Genomic DNA, 24,067 nt, shown 5'->3' with positions numbered 1-24,067 from the left:
TTCCCCAATCGATGACGATGGAATAGATGTTCCATTACCCGGCCATGAAGCTTGAAGAACAACAAAGCGGCGGGGGCCGATGGATTACCGGCCGAGCTATTCAAATACGGCGGCGAAGAACTGATAAGGTGCATACATCAGCTTCTTTGTAGAATATGGTCGGAAGAAAGCATGCCTGACGATTGGAATCTTAGTGTGCTCTGCCCAATCCATAAGAAGGGAGACCCCACAATCTGCGCCAACTACCGTGGTATAAGTCTCCTCAATATCGCATATAAGGTTTTGTCGAGCGTATTGTGTGAAAGACTAAAGCCCACCGTCAACGAATTGATTGGACCTTATCAGTGTGGCTTTAGACCTGGAAAATCCACAATGGACCAGATATTCACCATGCGCCAAATCTTGGAAAAGACCCGAGAGAGAAGAATCGATACTCACCATCTTTTTATCGATTTTAAAGCTGCCTTCGATAGCACGAAAAGGAGCTGCCTTTATGCCGCGATGTCTGAATTTGGTATCCCTGCAAAACTAATACGGCTATGTAAGCTGACGTTGAGCAACACCAAAAGCTCCGTCAGGATCGGGAAGGACCTCTCCGAGCCGTTCGATACCAAACGAGGCTTCAGACAGGGTGACTCACTATCGTGCGACTTCTTCAATCTATTGCTGGAAAAAATAATACGAGCTGCAGAACTAAATATAGAGGGTACAATCTTCTACAAGAGTGTACAGCTCCTGGCGTATGCCGATGATATTGATATCATCGGAAGCAACAACCGCGCCGTTTGTTCTGCGTTTTCCAGACTAGATAAAGAAGCGAAGCGTATGGGTCTGGTGGTGAATGAGGACAAGACGAAATATCTCCTGTCATCAAAGAAACAGTCAGCGCACTCGCATCTTGGCTCCCACGTCACTGTTGTCAGTCATAACTTTGAAGTTGTAGATAATTTCGTTTATCTGGGAACCAGCATTAACAACACCAACAATGTCAGCCTTGAAATCCAACGCAGAATCACTCTTGCCAACAGGTGCTACTTTGGACTAAGTAGGCAATTGAAAAGGAAAGTCCTCTCTCGACGAACCAAAATAAACTCTATAAGTCGCTCATTATTCCCGTCCTGATGTATGGCGCTGAAGCGTGGACGATGACAACATCCGATGAGACGACTCTTGGGGTTTTCGAGAGAAAAGTTTTGCGCAAGATTTATGGTGCTCTAAACATTGGCAACGGCGAATACCGCAGACGATGGAACGATGAGCTGTACGATTTATACGACGACATTGACATAGTTCAGCGAATAAAAAGACAGCGGCTACGCTGGCTAGGTCATGTTGTACGGATGGAAGAAAACACTCCAGCTCTGAAAGTATTCGATGCAGTACCCGCTGGAGGAAGCCGCAGAAGAGGACGACCTCCACTCCGGTGGAAAGACCAAGTGCAAAGTGACCTGGCTTCACTTGGTGTTTCCAGTTGGCGCCAAAAAGCAAAAAGGAGGAATGAGTGGCGCGCTCTGGTGGATTCGGCTATAATCGCTTAAAGCGGTTCCTACGCCAAATATATATATATATATATATATATATGAATACCATAAAAATACATGGTAGGATGAGAGTTCACAAAACATAGGACAACAATTGGTTAAGATATTGGTAGATTCTTTTTAATTTTTACAAGATACTTATCTATGTTAACAAATGTTGGTCTTATATTTTTTAGAAGAGAAGGTCTTGACTACTTACATGTTTGTAAATGTCATAATCTTACTTGGCTCAACTTCCTGGACAGATTTCACCCATTTTTGCCACCAAGCTATATTATATTCCAGATTATATCAGTATTGTTAATTTTATGAGATATCTCTTAATATTCGTTATATGAGAGCTAGGGGAACTAACTACCCAATTTTACCCACTTTCTATAAAGTATCTGAAGTATGAGCGATATTTTCGGTAAAAATTTAGCCATATGTATTGAGGTCCCTTTGTTCAATATTTGGGGCTTTGAAAAGATATAACCTAGTTTGGACAATTTTTAGATGAACGATGATACACCTTCAATACAATGTTTTATTCCGATATCTGCATTGGTTCTTGCTCAATATAAGTATTAGAAACTGAATAAATCAGGAGGAGTTTAAAATTGAGTTATCTGACCTTAAGTATATCAATAAATTTGGTTGAAGTTGGTCTTGTAGTTCCACGCCCATTTTATTACTAACCTGAGGTAGACATTTACCATATTTTTCGTTATTGAATTAAAGTATTCTTAGTAGTTTTTAACATGAACTTTTTTTGGAGCTTTCTTCCATTTTTATAGTATTCGATGGGTTACGAAAGAGAAATGCGTATAATAAGTTTGGTTTATGTGGCTAAGGTAGTTTGCGAGATATATACTAAATACTCATTGATAGGTGAGGCCACGCCCACTTTCCGAAAAAAAATCTACCTAATGTATGTCCCTCTCTATTTTAATACTCTAACCAAGTTTTGTTTCTGTAGCTATGTTCATTGTACTTTATAGCTTTTCGGTTTCGGTGCGATGTTGCAAGTTTCATAAAGATGTCTTAAATTATCGCGGACGGACATACAGAGAGACAGACAAATATAAAACTAAAACAAATATAATTAACTCTTTTAGTTTTAGTTGTTACAAGCAACCTGTAGTGAACAAAACTATTGTATTCTCTGTGCAATAAGTTGCACGCAATTCAACTCCACCTAATTTAGTATAACAGTTATTCCGAATATGTCTAATAATTTATACTAAAATATCTCGTTAATTAGTTATTCTCTAGGTTTCCACACCTAGCGTATACTTATTACACCTTAAACAGTTCAGTATTGCAATGGAATACCAAGAAGTGAAAATTACTACAACCTAAAGTATGTTGGGCATAAACAATTGCACAGAATTCAGCGTTCAATTACAGAACTCTGTATAAGCCTACCAAATACTTTCGTACGAATGCATACCAAAGGCCGATTCAGCATCAATACCAGAACCATAAGCAGGCACCAGACGAGCAAGAAGCCAAGCGCTTATTACAACACAAACAAGTGAAGCAATGCCTATTGTTACAGGTGTTCCATGCGGTGTGCTGTGTGCTGATGTGTTGCAGGCAAATACCAATGCCGCGCTGCTCCAATTTCTCACTGTAGAACCAATAAACGAACAGTTGCATACCCACTTGAGCGCTAACGAATTGCATTCGAATGCCAGACATAACAACATTTACAGCAATGACCGAAAAAACGAATCGAAACACATGTATTTACACATGTGTTTGCTGATGCGATTACGTGCACACACACACATTCACAAATATGTACATATGTACCAACATTCATATAGATGTGTATGTGTAAGTAACCCAGCAAGTCATGCTTAAATATTTAGCAGCACTGTGATTGCTAGAGGTCGACGCTGATGAGTAGTTAACACTACCACAATTGTAGCCGCCACGCGCGCGCACACAGACGCAAACAGCTGTGTTTGCATTAACAGCGGCGGGTAGCGGCGGGCAGCGGCGATTGCACATAATTACGCAAATGCTGCTGAAACCACACAACAACGCCGAATGCCACATGCGGCGCGGCGCGGCCCAGCACCGCATTGCTCAGTTTATGGCATTTCGCAACCACAGCTCAGAACTCTTGCAACCGCCGCCACCTCTTACCTTCGAGTGTGTGCGCTGCGCAGTTCAAAGTGAATTTGGAATTAAATTCCACAGCGCCATACGCCAGCCCGCGCACTTACATACGCTGATTATTCGCTAAAGCATATACGCATTCCTATCTGATAACATCACACATACAGACGCACAAACGCAACGATTAACTTTGCTATTCTTTCGGCAACAATGCATTTATTTCAATGAAAATACCATCAGTTATCCTTCAATTGCCACGAAGCGCCAACGTACAAGCAACAATGTCATCAGTAGCACACACGCCGCCGCCGCCGTCGTCGTCGCCATTTGCACTGCCACGGTTGTATTGCCCTGACATCCGACTGCCTTAAAGCGCTCCTGCCCAAAGCCGTCGAAGTGCCCGCGTTACGTCGGCGCCACCACTGTTGCTGCTGCTGATGGTGATGACGGCGCCGTGGCCACAGTCTTCGCTTCACGTATGGCGGCTGCGGTTCGGTGACGAAGTAAAAATTGCCACGGCTGCGGCGTTGTGAATGTATGCCGAAACGTCCGCGTTGACCCTGCGCACACAGACCGCGCACGAAATTATCATAGCTGCTGCAATGGTTGCCCACGAACGGAAACGCCGGATTCATGGATTGCTTGAAAAACACAGCCGATGAGCTGTGGCTGCACGCTACCGCATCTGTGCGAAGGAGAATCAGTGTGGGAGAGTGGAATGAATTTTTAAGTAGATTGTCAACACATTCGTTGGCGCTGCATGCAGCATTTAAATTAATCGGTGTGCGAAGACTGAATTCCAACCTTACACACCAATATACTTACTATTTCGCACATCCGTAACCATTACTTGGCAATGGCGTTGCGGCGCCTTTCCACCATTCGGATAAAAATCTGCATGTCCCATTTTTAAACCAGCTCCCAAAGTACCCGCCGATGTATGCAACACTTGCACGTATTGTGCGTCGGTGGGGTCCAAACGAAAATCTGGTGAGACAACAGCGGGCAATGTAAAGAGCGGTCCTGCCGGATCAAGTCCAATGATCTGCTCCAGTTCGCCGTTCAACATGGCGCCCGCATATCCAGCGGCATGTGCACCCAAACTGTAGCCAGCCAATGTGACATTGCGTCGGGAGAAATATTCTGGTCGCAAATTTTCCATAGACATAATGATGCCAGCCACTGTGAGACCGACTTCAAATGTCGACATAGACGCAGTCTTGTAGTCTACCTGTGACAAATGACCCCAATCAACAACACACACGCTATAATTGGGATCGAAGTGGGTCCAAGCTGATAGAAGAGACAAATAAGTTTTAGTCATAATGTTTATAATTATTAAATAAGTATCACTCACTTTTTAACATTTCCTGCACCCATTCCTTGCTGCCTTCGTCGTTCCAACCATGCAGGAATAGCGCCAGCTTGCGGCGTGGGTCCAAGCGATGGAAACCGCGCATATCTCCCAGTTGCAACTCGAAGTGTACCTCGTCGCCTAAGCGCATGTTGGAGCTGCAAGATGATACAATACTTTGTTAATAATGTTTTGACCAAAAATCATCTTACCATTTAGGCAATTGAATTTCGGTTCGACAGTGGTCCAAAATTTATACGAATATAGCATTATCAATGAAAGGGTGTTAAAAAAGTTTAGTTTGAGAATTATTTGATCAATTATTATATAATCAGTTCTAAAGGTCTAACTTTTCATGTTTTCCAACTACAGGAAAAATTGGTTTGTAAATTGAAAACCATGAGAAACATTAATAGGTACGTCATAAAATATCATTAACATTATTATTCCTTTACCAAGTAGGCAAGAAATATTTGAACCTAAAATTCAAAATGTTCGATCTTAGAGATTTTATTAAGTGGATTTTTGATGGCAATACTCTCGGGAATACCTATCGAAATTATATGCCTATACCACCCAAAGTAAAGTTCACTTTATTATGATCCATGATCCCGGTAATCGAACAATATAAGATACTGTCGCATTTTGTAAAAATCAAAGTTATAGCAATAATTCCAATATATTATCTAATTATATATTATCGCTTTATCGCTTCTATAGTTACATTAAATTTGGCCGTTATATGGATTATGGACATGGTTCACCCATTTTTTAAGAAATGTTTCCACTAAGTTTGGACTCCACGCTTTTTAGTCCAATGATGCGCAGACAATTTTTTGTAATACTATAAACAATATATTTAACAATTTCAATTTAATAATTTGTATTTAAGAGAAATATATAATTAGAAAATATTTTTATTATAATCGGAACACTTTAGAATAATCATTAAAAATAGAATAATAAGATTTATACTAAATTCAAGCAGATCTTCAAATCATACATATTTCAATTGTTCTGGTTTTTGATTTAAACTAAAATAAGTCAAAGATTTCGCCAAACTTGTCAAGTTTTTCTTCTTCGTCCGTTTCGTTAGTTAATTCTTCATACCAGTCAAGCAATTTGGCTTGCTTTTTCTTTTCTTCTGGACTCCAACCTTTGACATATTCACCAAATGCGGTATCAAATTCTTCAACCGCATCGACAACTCGCTCTTCAAATTCACTCTGGTACTTATCATAGCCATTATTTTCCAGTGCTGTCTTCAATGTGAGTTTCAAGTTTGAATCGTCATCCATGTCTTCATAGTCAGTCAACATATTTGAAAAACTAATTATATTTTCGAATAGTTCTAAAATATTGTTTCCATCTTCATCTAGTTTGAAACTAGCGGCCTCTTCCGCTATCTTTGACATACGAGTGATATTGGCTTGTAGCAATTCATCTTTTTCTGGTAGCTTCTCCAGATCTTTTACAGCATTTTTAATCATAACGCTTCCATTTTCAAGACCCCACTTAGATATTTTGCCTATGGTTCCTAAGAGAAAAATCAGAATCTTTTCTTTTGCTGGATCATCCTCAGCTGAGGAATCTATAGAGACAGAGTTATCTTCTTTTTCTGCAACCTCTACAGAATCTCGTTTTACAAGTGGAAATGCGTTGACGACCTAATAAATAAAAGGCACATGTAGCTATATTTTCAAAACTTGTATAACAAACTTACCTGCACTAACAGCAAAGCACTAACGACAACTATTGTTATTTGCTTCATTTCGGATGCAAATATTTGTATACGGAATAAGTCAGCGTTGTTGAAAGTTTCAAAACACACTGAGTTACAGGGAAATGTATGGAACTTTTTATATGATTGCAGTTGGAGAACCGGTTAGCTTTATTATACAAAACATAGATGCACTCAGACAAAATTCATGATAAGCTTTTTAATTAGTAAGCCTAACGATCACTAATTGCATAAAATTAATAAAAATTCTACACATTATTAGTGTATATACAATTTATTCTAACAATTTTTCCTTGATTATTTGTATATAACAAGTATTATGTGTTAATATCTCATAGTAATTAGTTTTATTACAATTGTAGATTTATCTAGAAATCATCTGCCGCAGATCAGATAGACTTTTAGTGAAAATAGATTCGCAATATCAATCGGTATTAGTTGGGATCTGTTGAAGGAACGAATTAATCGCATCGTTTCGAATTTGAAGAAACCTTTATGGTCGCCTATACCCAACTAAAATGAAGTTATGCTGTAAATGTTCGTAAGAAACGAAAATTGATAATACATAGACGGCTGCAGTTAAAAACGTTTTTTATGGAAAACGTCTGATATACTCCAATAATATTAAAGTGAAAGTGTGAAACATGTTTTCGAACAACAGTAATGAAAATCACATATAAATCATCTCAACCTCCCATATATGGAATATTAGGTTTTTCAAACATCATATGGGCTTTACAACATTTCATAGATTATATAATAGTATAGCTTGGTAGTAAAAATGGGTGAAGTCGGTCCAGAAATTACCCCATTGTATGATGATACACTAGCCAAGTATATATATAATATTTTTATCTTAATAAAATTAAATTTAATAAATTTCTTCGGTATAAAATATTCGTTTACAGCCGAACTTAGTCTTTCATTATTTGTTAGAAGCAATTATTTTATAACTTCAGGTTTAACTGTGGTTAAATGAGCATAAGTCTTCCCCTTTTATATATACACGATAATCGACACCACTCAACACTGGTACACAATCATCAAAGTTACGAGATTACACACCACCCCACTCCACCCCACTCCAGCATCAACAAAAGGATCGTCAGCATCAACAAAGGGCTGTACGACGTCAAAATCTACACCAAATTCTTCACATCTTGATTTTTACAAAACTTCGCTTAAAATTCAAAACCTACTCCTTGTATATTTTTTTAATAATAATAAACATGTAGTTACTTATATCACCGAATGTGACGTGCGTGTTTATTTTTCGAAAATTTGCTTTATGTGTAAGTGCGTTCAAAGGTAATGAACTATCAAGGTGAAACACCCCTTTTATTCAAACTCAATTGAAATAGTTAAACATCTAAACATCACTAGTCGCATTTCGAGGCCACAAGATTTATAAAAAGGAAAAAAGTAAAGAGGTATTAAAAATGTACCGTTACATGTAATGTTTCAATTAGACACGTATCGTTCTCTTTTCAATACAAACACTTTTAATACAAGCACTCTATATACATATATGAAATATCTTTTTTATTTGAGAGACGAAATATATTCCAAAACCTCCATGTTTTCAAAGCATATATATAGCTGTTGTTCTGGTTTTGATTAAAACTAAAGTAAGTCAAAGATATCGCCAAACTTGTCAAGTTTTTCTTCTTCGTCAGTTTCGTTAGTTAATTCTTCATACCAGTCAAGCAATTTGGCTTGCTTTTTCTTTTCTTCTGGACTCCAACCTTTGACATATTCACCAAATGCGGTATCAAATTCTTCAACCGCATCGACAACTCGCTCTTCGAATTCACCCTGGTACTTTTCATAGCCATTATTTTCAAGTGCTACCTTCAGTGTGAGCTTCAAGTTTGAATCGTCATCCATGTCTTCGTAGTCATTCAACATCCTTGCAAATTGTATTATATTTTCGAACAGTTGCATAATGTTGCTTCCATCTTCATCTAGTTTGAAACTAGCGGCCTCTTCCGCTATATTTGACATACGAGTGATATTGGCTTGTAGCAATTCATCTTTTTCCGGTAGCTTCTCTAGATCCTTTACAGCATTTTTAATCATAACGCTTCCATTTTCAAGACCCCACAGAGAAATTTTGCCTACTGTTCCTGCTAGAAAAAACAAAACTTTTTCTATTGCAGGATCATCCTCAGCTGAGGAATCTATAAAATCAGATATATCTTTTTTAACTGCAACCTCTACAGCTTCTCGTTTTACAAGTGGAAATGCGTTGACGACCTAATAAATGAAAGGTACATGTATCTAACTTTAATTCTTAAATTTTTACAACAATCTTACCTGCACTAACAGCAAAGCGCTAACGACGACTATAGTGATTTGCTTCATTTCGGATGCAAATATTTGTACACTGAATAAGTAAGCGTTGTTGAAAGTTTAAAATCACACTGATTTGTTCGAAAATGGAAGAATCTTTTTATATGGTTTGAGAACTGTTCCGATTTATTATATAGAACATAGATGTACTCAACCGCAAACTCATGGAAATAATTCATTTAAAAGATAATCATTAAATTAGTAAACCTAATGGTTGCTAATTACATAAAACTTAAAAAATCTCCACAATATTCGTATATTCGTATGTATAAAATTTATTCTAACTATTCATCACTGAAAAATAATTGTCATGTATTAATAATTTATATTATTTATAATGTACATTGTAAGTTTTTTTATCTAAAAGTCATCTGCCATAGATATGCCGATGATAATACAAACTTTTATGGGAAATAGAAACGCAATATCAACCGACTTTAGTAGGGATCTGCTCAAGGGACCTAAGCAATTTTTGTATATTTTACTTGGAAAAGTTATAGTGTATATTAACAGACGATTATTTGTACTTCATAGCCATCTTAAAATAAAGATAAACTTATCTCCATAAATATCTCTTCAACTAGAATAATTTAGAAAATTAGTGGTCTGGAAAAGGCGACGGTATATTTTGTTTCGGAAGAAATAAGACAAAACTAAAATCCTATTTAATTCAAATAAGAAAGAAATAAGATAAAAGCAAATGATAAATATGATTGATTTTTAAAACTTAAAGTCGTATTGGGATATTGAAAGATTTACTTCATAAACGCGTTATATACCCCTCTAATGTGAATAAACACTAATTAATGTGATTTTTTTTACAAATAATTAATATTACACAAGCGTTTAAAATAATTAGCCTAAACCGCTTTAGCTTTACACAAAATGTAGCTAGTTGTCTATAAAAGCTTTGGAGCTTTAAACCCTTATTATACTTGAATCGGCATATTTTATACTCTCGCAACATGTTGCGATGCAATGCAAAATATATTTATTCGCCTAACGGTGCTTTGTAACACTTAATGCTAACCAAGATATCAGAATGAAGACGCGTTGATGTCCAAATGTTCAACGTAGGATAACTGAATGCAATTTTATAGACTTAGTAGCAGTTCTAGACACCGTGACGAGTTTAGTATTGGATAGTAAATGGAATTAGTCAGATCCACCCTTCGTATCATTGCTGGTAACTATTGAATATGTGACAATTTTTCAAAGGAAAAAATTCTGATTATACATACCAAAAAGTGTCTTCATGATATCTGAGCTTTGCATTAGACAAATGTACTACATATGTATATACTCGAAGGGAACCCAAAACTGCTCCCTCGAATAATAATATCGAGTTTCAGCCTGCTTTTTATAATAGTTTTGTTCGACTCGTGGTTGTCCATAAAAAAATTGTCGAGTTATTTCCCCCCATTGAAATGTAAAAAACGCGAAATTATCTAAATTTGGTTGCGGCAGAATTTGTAACTTCCTTACTTGCTCAGTAATAATTTGAGCCCTTAACATGAGAGCAAATTTATCAATACAATAAATCTACTAAGTCCATAAATAAGCTTTTGCACTTAGAATGCAAATCAGTGTTTTTGTAAACATACAGTAGTGGGCTATTTTTGCCGAGTTCGTGAAAAACTTTAAGAAAATAATGAACAATTAAATTTGATTCATTTGCATAACAACAATTTTGATTACATGCACGCCGTTATGTCTTGCCTTGTAGTAGTCAGAATATAAGATACTGGCCAGATAAGAATATTATAAAAATTTTCAAACTGTTTCGATATTCCTTACGAATAGGAGGTCATTGCAACTCTTAAGTAACAGCCGAGCAATTGTAGATTTCAAATAAGTGATGCAAGTGTTTTACATTGACCTTTTCGATAATGCTGCTCACGGACTTGCACGCAATGTGATGCAAAAACTTATCATTGGCAATCGGAGAGATCTTTCGTAAGTAGTAATATACATATAATTATGATTATCTTTCTGTCCGTCCGTCCGTCCGTCCGTCTGTGCAAGCTGTAACTTGAGTAAAAATTAAGATGAAACTTGGCACACTTATTTCTTGGCACCATAGGAAGGTTGCTTTCGAAAATGAGCAAAATCGGACCACTGCCACGCCCACAAAATGGCGAAAACCGAAAACACATAAAGTGCCATAACTAAGCCATAAATAAAGCTATGGAAATAAAATTTGGTATGAAAGATCGCACTATGAAGGGGCATATTTGGATGTAATTTTTTTGGGGTAGTGGGCGTGGCCCCGCCCCCTACTAAGTTTTTTGTACATATCTCCCAAACCAATAGAGCTATATAAACCAAACTTTTTTAACCACTTCCTAATGTAGTCCAAAAATGAAAGAAATCGGATCATAACCACGCCCACCTCCCATACAAAAGTTAGGTTGAAAATTTCTAAAGTGGTTTAACTCACTAACGAAAAACTTCAGAAACACTAAATTTCACATAAGAAATGGCAGATGGAAGCTCCACTCAGATTTTTTACAGAATGGAAAATGGGCGTGGCGTCGCCCACTTATGGGTCAAAAACCATATCTTGACCGATTTCAATGAAACTTGGTTTGTAATAGTTTCCTTACCTCCCAATAATATGTTGTGAAAATTGGCCAAATCGCTTCACAACCACGCTTACTTCCTATATACCAGAATTTAGAAGATGATCTGAATCGTTTACTTTACAATATTTATAGTAAGCACTAGTGAAGATATCGGTGCAAAACTTTGCACAAATACTGTATTTATAGTGTGGCAGCCCATTTCTAAAAATCGCCGAAATCGGACCATAGGTTTTCAAGGCCCCATATATCGCACATGAGGACCTCGGTGCTTCTAACCTAATATTATGGTTTCCAACTTCCAATGGACTTTATACAATATATATGACGAATATGTGGGTCAAATTGTGTATTATATAATATTAATTAAGTTAAATAAATAAATTGCGAGAGTATAAAATGTTCGGTTACACCCGAACTTAGCCCTTCCTTACTTGTTTATCTTATTATCATTATTTAGTTATAAATAAAGACTGAAGATATTGCGGACTCCAGGTGACGTTGTTGTCACTCAAAACTTTAAACACGTTTGTTCTCAAAACTGTGCTTTCAAACTCGGTTGTCAAAATTTCTCGAGAACTACTCAACTGATCTCGTTGAAATTAGACATGCCTTTTAAATTCAATTTACAAGGACTTGAACGAAGGATTTTTTATCGTATTTTTTTTTATTTTTATTTTTATTTTTATTTTTTATTTTTTTATAAAAACTGTGTAAAAAATCCAAATCTCTATTTTTTCCTTCGTCCAGGTTCTAGTTGAAGGCTTAATTAAAAACGTATTTTTTTGTTTTATCATCAGATGATTCGGCTTAAAGTTATGCAGTCCACGCGGACGCAACGTTTTCTCGAAGCCTCGTTGTAAGTTAAGTCACAATGGCAGAGTTTTTTATATGAACATTTTTTTTTTTTCAAAAATTACAGTAGTCGGCAGTTAGTTTGCATAATTTTATTACCAATAACTTAAGAAAATTCAAATTCATGATAAGTTTGGAAAAGTGTTTCAAAACGGCCAACTCTTTTCAGAGGGTAATAACAAGCCAAAATATAGAATATAGAAAATAAAACTAAAATTATTGCATTGGCACGTGATAATCTGGAATATAAAATAGTCTTCGAATTACAAGAAGTTTGAACACATTTCACAACATTTAATACACCAAAATTTTTATAATTTGCGAGAGTTATTAATATTCACTTTCGAACGAACTCTTTTTTTTGTTACTTTGCACTAGGCTTACTTCACATATTTATATTGATTTTGCATAATGCTAATCCGCATTTATACAGATATTTATAATTAATGACACTAAGGTATGCACATAGTTACACAAATTATAGACACACATACGTTGTACGACATTCGAAAACGATTCCGTGGTTTGGCGCTGCACGATTTAAGCTAGTACGCAGCATTCTCTCCTGCATATACCGCATTGAAGCCATCACCGCCTTCCATTTATGAATATGATGCGAAATAAATGTGGATCCATTGAATTCCGGTAATGTTATTATTACGATTCCACAGAATAGAAACACCAAATAACGCGTTGTTTGCATTTGGATCGCTAGATCGGAGTCTTCAAGTTGGCAAAAAGTGCCAGTAATGACTTAAAAGCATTAATATCAATGAACTCTTAATTGCTTGAGTTAAGCAACATATAATAAAAGCAACACACTTAGCACACTTTTTGTTTGTGTTTGTTACGAAACTTTTACGGTGTCTCTAACTCTCGTCACTTTCACGATCGGCACACTGTTTGTGATGCCCTTTGGCATAGAACTGATGAGTTGTAATGCCGAATTTCATGCGTTTTCCGCTCATCACGTTGACTGCCATTCGATTGGACTGTACGTAGCCGTAGTCACCGCGTTACTACTCAACGCGTCTGATCCGCTCCAAAGTCTAAGCCGTTGGCGCAGCGATTCGAAGAGAAGCTAGTAGATAAAAGATGCTAAATTATACAGAGATATGTAATAAAACAACAATATTTGAGCATATGTCCAAGAAATTATGTGTATAAGAGACTAGTTCGCCTCGGCTGACTTAAAGCATAGGAGAATAGAAGACAGATATTGGTGCAGCTTTTACCTCATTGATAAAAGCATACTTTGGTCTAGCCCTCTGGTAGTCTGCTTTGTATTTATGTACATACTTACATATAATACGGGTGTAAGCGACCGAATAACTTATAAGCGAAAGTGTTGCATTAGAGCGGAAACCGCAACGCATTATCTCCACTAACAGTGACTGTTGGCTAAGAGATTTTATGTTGTAACATGAACGCAAAAAAAAAAAAAAAATAACTCATTTTATATTATGCTTGTTAGAAATATAATGGAAATTACTGTGTGAAGAATGCATAATAGTTTTGCCAAAAATCCCTCCCGTCCCTGTTTGCCAAAAATAATACAGCCGATATTGACAAAATTCTCTTGAGCCCAATTTTTAACCAACAAAATCATTTGCCTTAGATAGGAATAGGTAGTAATCACTTGGTACCAGGTTCATAGCACAATACTTATTTTATTTTATCCGATAATACATGCGTTAGAACAATAATAAAGATTCAGTTTTCGAACGCGAATCCCAAAATATTTGCTTCACCTTCATTTTATGTATAGTCAAAAATTTAAATAGAGTGTCGTTCATAGCATGACAATAGCCCCGCCAGGCATTTCATTAGCGTGTTTAATCCAATGCTTAGAAGCGAAAGATGCTAGTTGACGCCTTATTGTTGGTTTACCATTCGATTCATATTTTAAATTGTTAGCTTTCCACAATCGTTTTTATAACATTCTTCTTTACTCCACTGTTCATACACGAAATAAACAAAAAAGGTTGTGTGACCACTACAAGGTGTTGAATATTTTGATTCATCAAAGGTCTTAGTGTTGCTGGAATATTTAGAATGTCTTTCAATCAAGACATGAAGTGTTATGACAAGCTCTAAGCTAACTATTTGATTTGTAATAGTTGCCAACGGCGTACGTTTATATATACGAACTTATTTTATAACATCACAAGGTGTAGAATGTGCTGATTCGCCATTGGTCTTATAGCGTTTACTTTTCTCGATGAATATGCTGCCTCTTTCGTAGGAACAGCTTAAGCGATTATTGCCGAATTCACCACCATCCACCGCTGCCAATGTTCTTAGGACCATAAATCTTTCGCAAAACCTTTCCCTCGAAAACTCCTAGAGTCGTCTCATCGGATGTTGTCATCGTCCACGCTTCTGCGCCAGACATCAGGACGGGAATAATGAGCGACTGGCGGTTGCCAGCGACTAGTGTCCGACCGATACCAAAATTTTGGCCGATGCCGATGCCGATGCCGATTCTTTCATCAACTACTTTATTTAGTAAATTAGTATAGTAACAAAATAAAAACAAAGACAAATAACATCCAAAATAAGTAAACAACTCGATTCATATGTAAATATGAAGTTGTTTATTGATTTAATTAATATTCAAAACTGAATAAATTATTATTATAAGATATATGTTGATAGAACAAATAAGTTATTCACATTTCCTCAAATCGAATCAGCAATCAGCAATATAGCTTTTTTCCTTTAAGGGGGTATACCGGTGTAACATTTACACAAAATCGATTTTTTTATTTTTTGGTAATTCGATAGTTTATAATTTCAAAAATATCCTGTGAAAGCGGTAAGGTCGTATCTTGAATAGTGTTTGAATTGCAGCGTTCTAAAGAGATATTAGCCGCTTTAGTCGAAACTTTAAACGCGTTTTTCTCGAAAGGACTTTTCACAAAATTACTGACATCATAACTCAACGAGATATTGACCGATCAACTTGAAATTTAAACTGAAAGTTCCTAAATATATTTACGATGACCTACGATCTTTTTGATTTGTTGGAAATTGACAATTTGACATTAAAAAAAGACCATTTTTTACCTAAAAAATGGAAATTTTTTTTCTGAACTACGCCATATATATATATTCAACTTTAATAAACTTTTTAAATTTTTGTGTTTCAGTTACTCATTCGGCCGGAATCATGTCAGCAGTTAGGGAACTTTTTTTTTGGCACTTCCCAAGACAACCCATAACTCCTTAATTTTTCAAAATTTTTGTAAAATAAAAATCTTAAAATATAGTTAAAAGTACACCTTATTATGTCCAAAAATATTCGACCGAGTACTTTCTTAAAAGAAAATTCACTAAAATCGCTTAATTTTTCATGGTTTACACTGGTAGTGATAGTGACTCAATAGAAACTTCGGAAGCTTGTTTGGGAAGTTTTTTCACTGCACCTTATAGTCCAGGCCAGTACCAAGTGATTATTACGTGACCCTGTCTATGGCAAACTTTTAAAAATAGATTAACCTAGTTACGAATGCTTCTATAATAGTGCCTTTATGACATTATCTTCAAAATCTCAACAATTTGTTAAACAAAACTGTGAATATTTGACATAAATCGAATCTTTCTAGCAGTGCTAAATAAAACCTTTCATTAATGCAAAATTTTTGAATTTCTTTATACTAGACTTAAATTATCACCATGATGAATTGTTAGTTTAGTCAAATGTGAATCACTGTATTTTATATGGTAAACAGAAGAATTAAAATTTTATGCTCTAAAGAAATCAAAAAAGTAAAAAAAATGTATTTAAGTATAATCAAAAAGAAGTAGAAAGAATCGGCTAAGAATCGGCCAAATATGGCCGATGCCGATGCTTAATTTTGTGGCCGATACTGGCCGATGCCGATACCAAGGCCGATTAATCGGTCGGTCTCTACCAGCGACTGTACACTCTTATATAAGATTGCCTCTTTATATTTGAACATTATACATATGTTGCATTACCTCTTTGAATGTGTTCCATTTGTACTTCAAGCGAAGTCTGATTAGAGAAGAACGAATTATTTGTACCATATTCATACTTCTTAAATATTAAGTAAATATATAGGTAAATGAACAGTTAAGTAATTTGCTCCAACGAGTAACAGGTCTAATAGCTACACGAAAATCAACATCTTGCAATATAGGGGTGCTGACAGGTGTATAAGCTAACTGTTTATTGTGTACCTAGGTTGCGCATTATAGAATTAAAAAAGTAAAGTTTCAAGCTTTACCGGCTTTAAATAAGCACAAACAGTTTATTTTGTCAGCAGTTTCGTATATATACAACTCATTATTGTTTTTTTAATTTACTAGTATTGCATTAACGTTGTATTTTGTATAATAAGAACATTTATACAACCAAATATGTTACCAAAGCATGTGGCTATAGAAATGTTTACGAGCACATGCCTATGTTTGTGTAGTTGTCTTTGGTCTACAAAAGCATAACTTGTGGTAATGTCTACATTTAAATACGGCGTATGTCATGAGCCTAGATGATTATTCTTGGCGATAGGTGACTGTAGCTGTTTGAAGATATACGGTCCTATTTGTTGCTGTTATGCAGCAATGTAGCGTCATTTTAGCATATATTTGCTTTATTTTCGTAAGCATTGTTGCTTAATATTTCTGCAGACTCCTACAAGTTGCCCAAAGCTCGGCATATGTTGTTGTGTTTTCTATTGTATGTAGTTTCATAAAGTTTTTGAATGATTTAATTTTATTTTATCCTTCAAATTTCAGCCTTTTTCATTACCATTCACCTTACTGCACTCCTTGTACCACGTATGCACATTTGATGTCATTGTCGGGTGTTACATTTCCCGCCTTTGTTTTCAATTTAATGCCTTACCAGCTGTTGAGCTAGCGAAGTTTTCTGCAAGTAAGTATGCGAGTATGTTTGTAAAAGTCTGTAAGTTGCAAACTGTTTCCTTCAAATTATCCCCCATCTGTTAACTTGTATTGCTTGCTTCTACTTTGTCTGTCTTGCCTCAGCTCCATCTGCTTCAGCTTCATTTAAACTTTTCTCTCATATACTCATATGGTAAGTATATCCTCGACTTTCTGCAATTTCAATCATCATTTCTAGAATTGTATTTGTTTATTGGCTTTTATGCATTTATGCACATATCATTCATGACTCTATTTTGCACACGAATGTCTTACTCTAGAGGTAACTATACAATTTCATATTTAGTTTTTATGTATACCCTCCTTATACTTATAACAGAAAATAGTTAAGATAGATAGATAGTTTTAATTAAGGTTAGAAAATAAATAGTTTATATTTTTATATAAAGAGAACCAGGGTTCTTCTGAAATAATGCAGAACATCCCGAATTCGAAAATCAGAGAATGTAGTAATATATTACTGCACGATTATATATTATCACTAAGTCTTTATAAAGTTCTATATATACTATGTATACTAATGTTGAATACGAGTATACATAAAAAAAAATATTTTTCATTTCATTGAGGGTATATTTCAGGCCAGCATAAGTGATCGAATACCGTTTATTTGGTTACTGATATACGCTTCCTTTGTAGTGTATAGTCAGCTAAATTGTCTGGGCTTCTTGTGGTGTTTACCTATTTAACCGCTCAATTGATTTTGCAATTTATTTACTCGTCTTTACTTTATTTTAGGATCATCAGTAATGCTGCTTAAACTACCGAAATGAATTGACATGAGGTGTGTTTATATATGTACATAGGTGGGCATGGTTGTACATATAGTAATGTGCCAGTATTTAACAATTTATGTGATTGTTAACCTCACAAACTTTTGGAGCACTGGATTGCGTGCTCTTGTCTACTTGTCAATGCATGCTCATTTCCACATTTTCCCTTTCCCTCGGCTTCTTCTATTTCCCCGCCTTATTCCGGGCAATTGACTTTGGCTCTCATCATTGACTTTTTCGCATTTTCGATTCTATTTACGCCCAATAATCATCATCAATGTCAACTCCGTGCCCAGCAACAATGGCACGCACACCAGCAATGTGCACGGCGTGAAGTGAAACGACGTAGAACAAAAGTGGAGAAAAAAGCATAACAAATATGTACATATAAACAATAAAATAAAGAAACAGCAAAACAACGAGAATACAGTACTGCACTGGCAGTAAAAAGCCATAAAACGTATAGCAATTGCAGCAGCAATACGGCCACTTAACGTAGGTGACCGACTCTGCCACGCAATGTGGCAATGTCAATGGCAGCGTGGTGGCATCATCCTTGGTATCATTTGCCAGCAGGAATTGCGCGCGTTGGCAGTTGTGACATTTGATGCCACTAAAAAACACACACACGCACACTGATAGACTGACGCCACATGGCACTGGGGAGGTGTGTGTCATTGCTTTCAGTTGTTTGTTGGCAGTCACAATCTCACCCGGTCCACTCTGCCCAATCGACTTTTCACATTTACTCACTCACATTCACTGTTCGATTCCGCATTCGCATTGACATTTATATCGATTGCTGGCAATTTACTGAATTACTGCAGCGCATGATGAGTGCCGCTAGCTGACTACGACGTACAGTCTTATTCCAATGGCACTCGTTTCTTTTTCAAAGCACTTTTCTGTTCTTCTTCTTCTTGTTCATGTTTGATTTCTATCGACATGAGAGCACTACTTGTTGTTGTAGTTATTTTTGTCATTTCTTTTAGTATTTATTTATTTTATTTAACAAATTTCACTACTTGTTGTTGTTGCACACATCACAAACAGTGTGTTAGTGAAGGAAAATGTGCTTGCAAAGCTTGCATGTGTATTAAGTATCTGAATATGTGTATGTAATATGCATAATTGACGGCAATTATGTTAAATAGGTAATAAATAGATAATCAATTAGAGAAATTTTGAATTTTTATGTTCACAAATAATTTCAATAATTGTATTACGGCAATAAGTATAGCTGAGTATCTATCCGAATAAATTAGCACTAAATTTAATAAAGCTCAAGTGCTAAAAGCAGCAGCTTTTGTAAGATCTAAAATACAGTACACAACTAACGATTGGGATGGAAAGAAAAAAAGGAAAATTATTAAATCAAACTAAACTACTTAATATATCATGGAAACTGGCATTGTATAGGACTGTAGTATGACCAGTATTGGGATACGAAACTAAAACTTGGACATGGGACGAAAGAGACTATATTGCTGACTTTCAAAAGAAAAAAAATTTCGACACAGTCTGAATCGGCCCTGATAAATGGAGGTTAAGATAGAATATCAAACTTGACCAGCTAATTTAAGGTGAGAAGGGGGTGCGATTTATGCATAAGACGGCTAAGTGATGTTTCGAGAATACGAGATTGTAGAGTTTAAAGTAAAGTAATGGTTACGAAATCATTCTCCAGCAAAGCAAGAGGGCGCCCTAGGTTAAAATTAATGATGATCTGATGAAGAACAGGTACTTTAAGTTAGTCTCATTTCTTCTCTTTTTACTCTCGAATAGATGTCCCGCCTCTAAAAGGGCTAATACTCATACATTAGTATGTATGTATGAGACCCAAAGTGCAATTGCTATATTATTGTGTCGTCAGAAGAATGAGTTTTAACTATAAATATTCACGAAGTGGCACCTTCCATATAAAAATTGCCGGTTATATGGTTCAAAGTCAAATTCTATAGATACCAAATCTATGGAACTCAGGGCCAATACCGACAAAATTTTGATCTGACAATGATGAGGAGATGGCGAACCCGATTCCCCAATCGAGGTCGATGGAACAGATGTTCCATTGCCCGACCGTGAAGAAATTAGAATTGCGATTACCCGCTTGAAGAACAACAAAGCGGCGGGGGCCGATGGATTGCCGGCCGAGCTATTCAAATATGGCGGCGAAGATCTGATAAGGTGCATGCATCAGCTTCTTTGTGGAATATGGTCGGAAGAAAGCATGCCCGACGATTGGAATCTCAGTGTACTCTGCCCAATCCACAAAAAGGGAGACCCCACAATCTGCGCCAACTACCGTGGGATAAGCCTCCTTAATATCGCTTATAAGGTTCTATCGAGCGTACTGTGTGAAAAACTAAAGCCCACCGTCAACAAACTGATTGGACCTTATCAGTGTGGCTTTAGACCTGGAAAATCAACAAATCAACAACTGACCAGATATTCACCATGCGCCAAAACTTGGAGAAGACCCGTGAAAAGTGGATCGACACAGACCATATATTTGTCGACTTTAAAGCTGCTTTCGACAGAACGAAAAGGAGCTGCCTTTATGCGATGTCTGAATTTGGTATCCCCGCGAAACTAATACGACTGTGTAAGCTGACGTTGAGCAACACCAAAAGCTCCGTCAGGATCGGGAACAACCTCTCCGAGTCGTTCGATACCAAACGAGGTTTCAGACAAGGTGACTCGCTATCGTGTGATTTCTTTAACCTGATGCTGGAAAAAATAGATCGAGCCGCAGAGCTAAACAGAGAAGGTACAATTTTTTATAAAAGTGTACAGCTACTGGCGTACGCCGATAATATCGATATCATTGGAAACAACACCCGCGCCGTTAGTTCTGCTTTTACCTTTTTTTTTGGATAAGGAAGCGAAGCGAATGGGTCTGGCAGTGAACGAGGAAAAAAATCAAACAAACAGTCGTCTCGGCTCCCACGTTACTGTTGACAGTCATAACTTTGAAGTTGTAGATAATTTCGTCTATCTAGTCTAATTTCGTCTTCGTCTAATGTCAACCTTGTAATCCAACGCAGAATCACTCCTGCCAACAGGTGCTACTATGGACTGAGTAGTCAATTGAAAAGTCCTCTCTCGACGAACAAAAACTAAACTCTACAAGTCCCTCATCATTCCCGTCCTACTTTATGGTGCAGAAGCGTGGACGGTGTCAACATCCGATGAGACGGCACTAGGAGTTTTCAAGAGAAAGGTTTTGCGGAAGATTTATGGTCCCTTAAACATTGCCCACGTCGAAAACCGCAGACGATGGAATGATGAGCAGTATGTGTTATTCGACGACATAGACATAGTCCAGCGAATAAAAAGACAACGGCAATGCTGACTAGGTCATGTTGTTCGAATGGACGAAAGTACCGCAGCTCTGAAAGTATTCGATGCAGTACCCGCTGGTGGAAGTCGAGGAAGAGGGAGGCCTCCACTCCGATGGAAGGCCCAGGTGGAAAAGGACCTGTCTTTACTTGGTATTACCAATTGGCGCCAAACTGTGTACCACATTATTTTACAGACATACATACATATATAAAATTTTACTAATAATCGCAAGTACAGTTGAAGTTCCACAACTCCATGTCTCTCTAACTCGAAGTTATTTTGTGAATTATAGTGATTCGTGTTAGGGAAGTTCAACTATTTCCTTTGACCTTCGCAAATACAGAGAAAATAAAACGTTCAGCTGCATGCTATTATAGCCCCTCTTTACTTGTTTGTTTTACCATATACAAGTATATAAGTACATATGTACATACATATGTATGTATGTATTTACCATATTTACAAAATACAAATATTTTCTGAACTTTTAATATTTCTAATGAACATGTCAATATTTAACGCGGAATTAAAAAGCAGAAACTGTGAAAATTCAAAAATAATACCTGCAAAGTCAGCGGTTTATGTAGTATATTTATAAAGTTACAGATCTGCGCACAACAACAAGGCGATTAATGGCAGCTCAACAAACAAGTAAGTAAAGGCGGAAACAATGTGAAAAACTACACAACGCACATATTTGTAAAGGATTACACAAACATGACTCACATCTGCGTGCATTTGCAGATACACTTATCCAATCACGCACTTCAGCCATACACGCAACCACATACACAAATAAACCTCCAAATATGTCATGCACGCCAACTAATACCGCACAAAAACAATAACATAAATAAGAGAACTAAATAACAAAACTTACAGCTTGGTGTGCTATGTGGAATGCTGAGTTGTGTGGCGCCAAAAGTTCACAATTTGGTATGAAAACACTCGCGAAAAAACGCGTTCGAAACAAAAACTTGCAAGAACAAAACATACCAAAGTCAACCAGTCTGCCGCGTACAAAAACAAAGAAAATGTAAAACTTGTAGAGTATTTGGTGAAGAAATGTGTGAGACTTCCCCGCATGTGAAAGTAGTTTGTCCCACTTGACTTACCGGTATTTTGGTAATGACTTTGTCTATCTCAAGACAGGAGCTCCAGCTCCATGGCAGCATATCCAGAAACTCAGCACACGTAGAATATGAGAAAATTCCGCTTAATTTTTAGCTAACCTAAGCATTTCTTACCAAATCGGTAACTAGTCCGCTGTGTGCTGCTATAAACTTTTACTGCAGGGAATATACAAATGCATGCTTGCGGATGTGTAAACTTTTTGAGGTAAACATGTGGGATGTGTACGTGCTGATTACCAGCGTAGCAGGGATTGTAAAATTACGAATTAGTTAGCGACGAACTTATACTTACACACACTATCGCGTTAATATGTTTACCAAACTTTAATAAACACCACGAGAAAAAAACTTTTACCAAAGGTTGTCTACCTTGCACGCTACCTTCAATAAAGCATGTAGTTCGTTTGCTATAAACGCCAAAGCTCACCAATATACTTACATATATGCATATATTAAGACTTTCCTCTTAATACAATTTAAAGTCAGGGAGGGCTAAATTCGGGTGTAACCGAACATTTTATCTAAGTTGGTAATATAACACAGAATTTGACCCACATATTTGTCATATATATATGGTATAAAGTCAATTGAATGTTAGAAACCCTAATATTAGGAATATGGGAGCTAGGTGAAGTTATGAGCCGATATTCCCTATAAATGTCTTTAAAATATCTGAAAGACATACCTATATTTTCAGTAAAAAAATATTAGAAGCACTGAGGTCCTCTTGTTTGATATATAGGGCTTTGAAAACTTATGGTTCGATTTCGCAATTTTAGAAGGGCGATGCCGCACTATAAATGCACTGGTGCTTACTTGTTATATTGTAAAGTAAACCATTCAGAACGACTTCAAAGTTCTGGTATATATAGAAGTAGAACCGATTTGGTACGATATTTACACAATGTTGTCACTGGGATGCAAGCAAAATATTATAAACCGAATTTCATTGAAATTGGTTGAGTAGTTTCGGAGATATCGTTTTGATATAGCTTTGTTAGTTTACGAGATATGTACAAAAAACTTAGTAGGGGGCGGGGCATGTCCCCTTATGTCGTTCAAACAACCGTTATGTGAACAAAACTATTATACTCTCTTAGCAACTTTGTTGAGAGAGTATACAAATATCGATTTTTTATAGTAAAGTACTGTTTTCTAACGCCAAAAAACTGGCACTGAATTTTCAGGTAGCGCAAAGAGATATTTGATCGTCCAATAGTAGATTGTTATGGTGTAGTCAACGGAATAAACGAATAAAAACCGGTATAAACAGACCTCTACACCAATGTTTCTAGCTATCTATCATTCAACCAGAAACCTAAACCTAATCCATTGGACCTCACTAGATAA

General features: G+C 36.5%; 3 protein-coding genes across 7 annotated transcripts in view; all 3 read right to left on the bottom strand.

The window, feature by feature from the left end:
• Positions 1–3,834: 3,834 nt before the first annotated feature.
• LOC105213936 (pancreatic lipase-related protein 2) overlaps positions 3,835–24,067 on the bottom strand; it is a 48,962-nt gene continuing 28,729 nt past the window's right edge. For 4 of the 5 annotated variants that reach the window (XM_054230782.1, XM_054230783.1, XM_054230785.1 and 1 more), the window contains exons 2-4: positions 5,008–5,162; positions 4,476–4,943; positions 3,835–4,335 (exon numbers count right to left, since the gene is read on the bottom strand). In XM_054230782.1, coding sequence (XP_054086757.1) covers positions 3,938–4,335; positions 4,476–4,943; positions 5,008–5,162 — 1,021 coding nt within the window. In that variant the 3' untranslated portion in view covers positions 3,835–3,937. Of the gene's footprint in view, positions 4,336–4,475; positions 4,944–5,007; positions 5,163–13,028; positions 13,569–24,067 lie in introns of those variants that run through there. The other variant, XM_011187052.3, reaches the window with a different exon arrangement.
• LOC128921889 (uncharacterized) lies at positions 5,904–6,884 on the bottom strand. The gene is made up of 2 exons (XM_054230786.1): positions 6,728–6,884; positions 5,904–6,671 (listed from the first exon to the last, which is right to left on the bottom strand). The coding sequence occupies exons 1-2, from the start codon at positions 6,773–6,775 to the stop codon at positions 6,039–6,041; spliced, it is 681 nt and encodes a 226-aa protein (XP_054086761.1). The 5' UTR covers positions 6,776–6,884; the 3' UTR covers positions 5,904–6,038.
• On the bottom strand, positions 8,267–9,252 carry LOC105213935 (uncharacterized). The gene is made up of 2 exons (XM_011187051.3): positions 9,062–9,252; positions 8,267–9,001 (listed from the first exon to the last, which is right to left on the bottom strand). The coding sequence occupies exons 1-2, from the start codon at positions 9,107–9,109 to the stop codon at positions 8,369–8,371; spliced, it is 681 nt and encodes a 226-aa protein (XP_011185353.2). The 5' UTR covers positions 9,110–9,252; the 3' UTR covers positions 8,267–8,368.

The sequence above is a fragment of the Zeugodacus cucurbitae genome, chromosome 5, assembly GCF_028554725.1.
Source record: "Zeugodacus cucurbitae isolate PBARC_wt_2022May chromosome 5, idZeuCucr1.2, whole genome shotgun sequence".
NCBI classification, from domain to species: domain Eukaryota; kingdom Metazoa; phylum Arthropoda; class Insecta; order Diptera; family Tephritidae; genus Zeugodacus; species Zeugodacus cucurbitae.
The sequence above is the reverse complement of the archived record's forward strand: the minus strand, read 5'-3'. Positions and strand labels throughout refer to the sequence as shown.

Excerpts from the sequence above, each read along its gene's own strand:
- LOC105213935 (XM_011187051.3), bottom strand. The coding sequence starts at position 9,109 with ATGAAGCAAATCACTATAGTCGTCGTTAGCGCTTTGCTGTTAGTGCAG. Across the intron at positions 9,002-9,061 it reads GCGCTTTGCTGTTAGTGCAG|GTCGTCAACGCATTTCCACT; the intron begins GTAAGATTGTTG and ends TTCATTTATTAG.
- LOC128921889 (XM_054230786.1), bottom strand. The coding sequence starts at position 6,775 with ATGAAGCAAATAACAATAGTTGTCGTTAGTGCTTTGCTGTTAGTGCAG. Across the intron at positions 6,672-6,727 it reads GTGCTTTGCTGTTAGTGCAG|GTCGTCAACGCATTTCCACT; the intron begins GTAAGTTTGTTA and ends TTTATTTATTAG.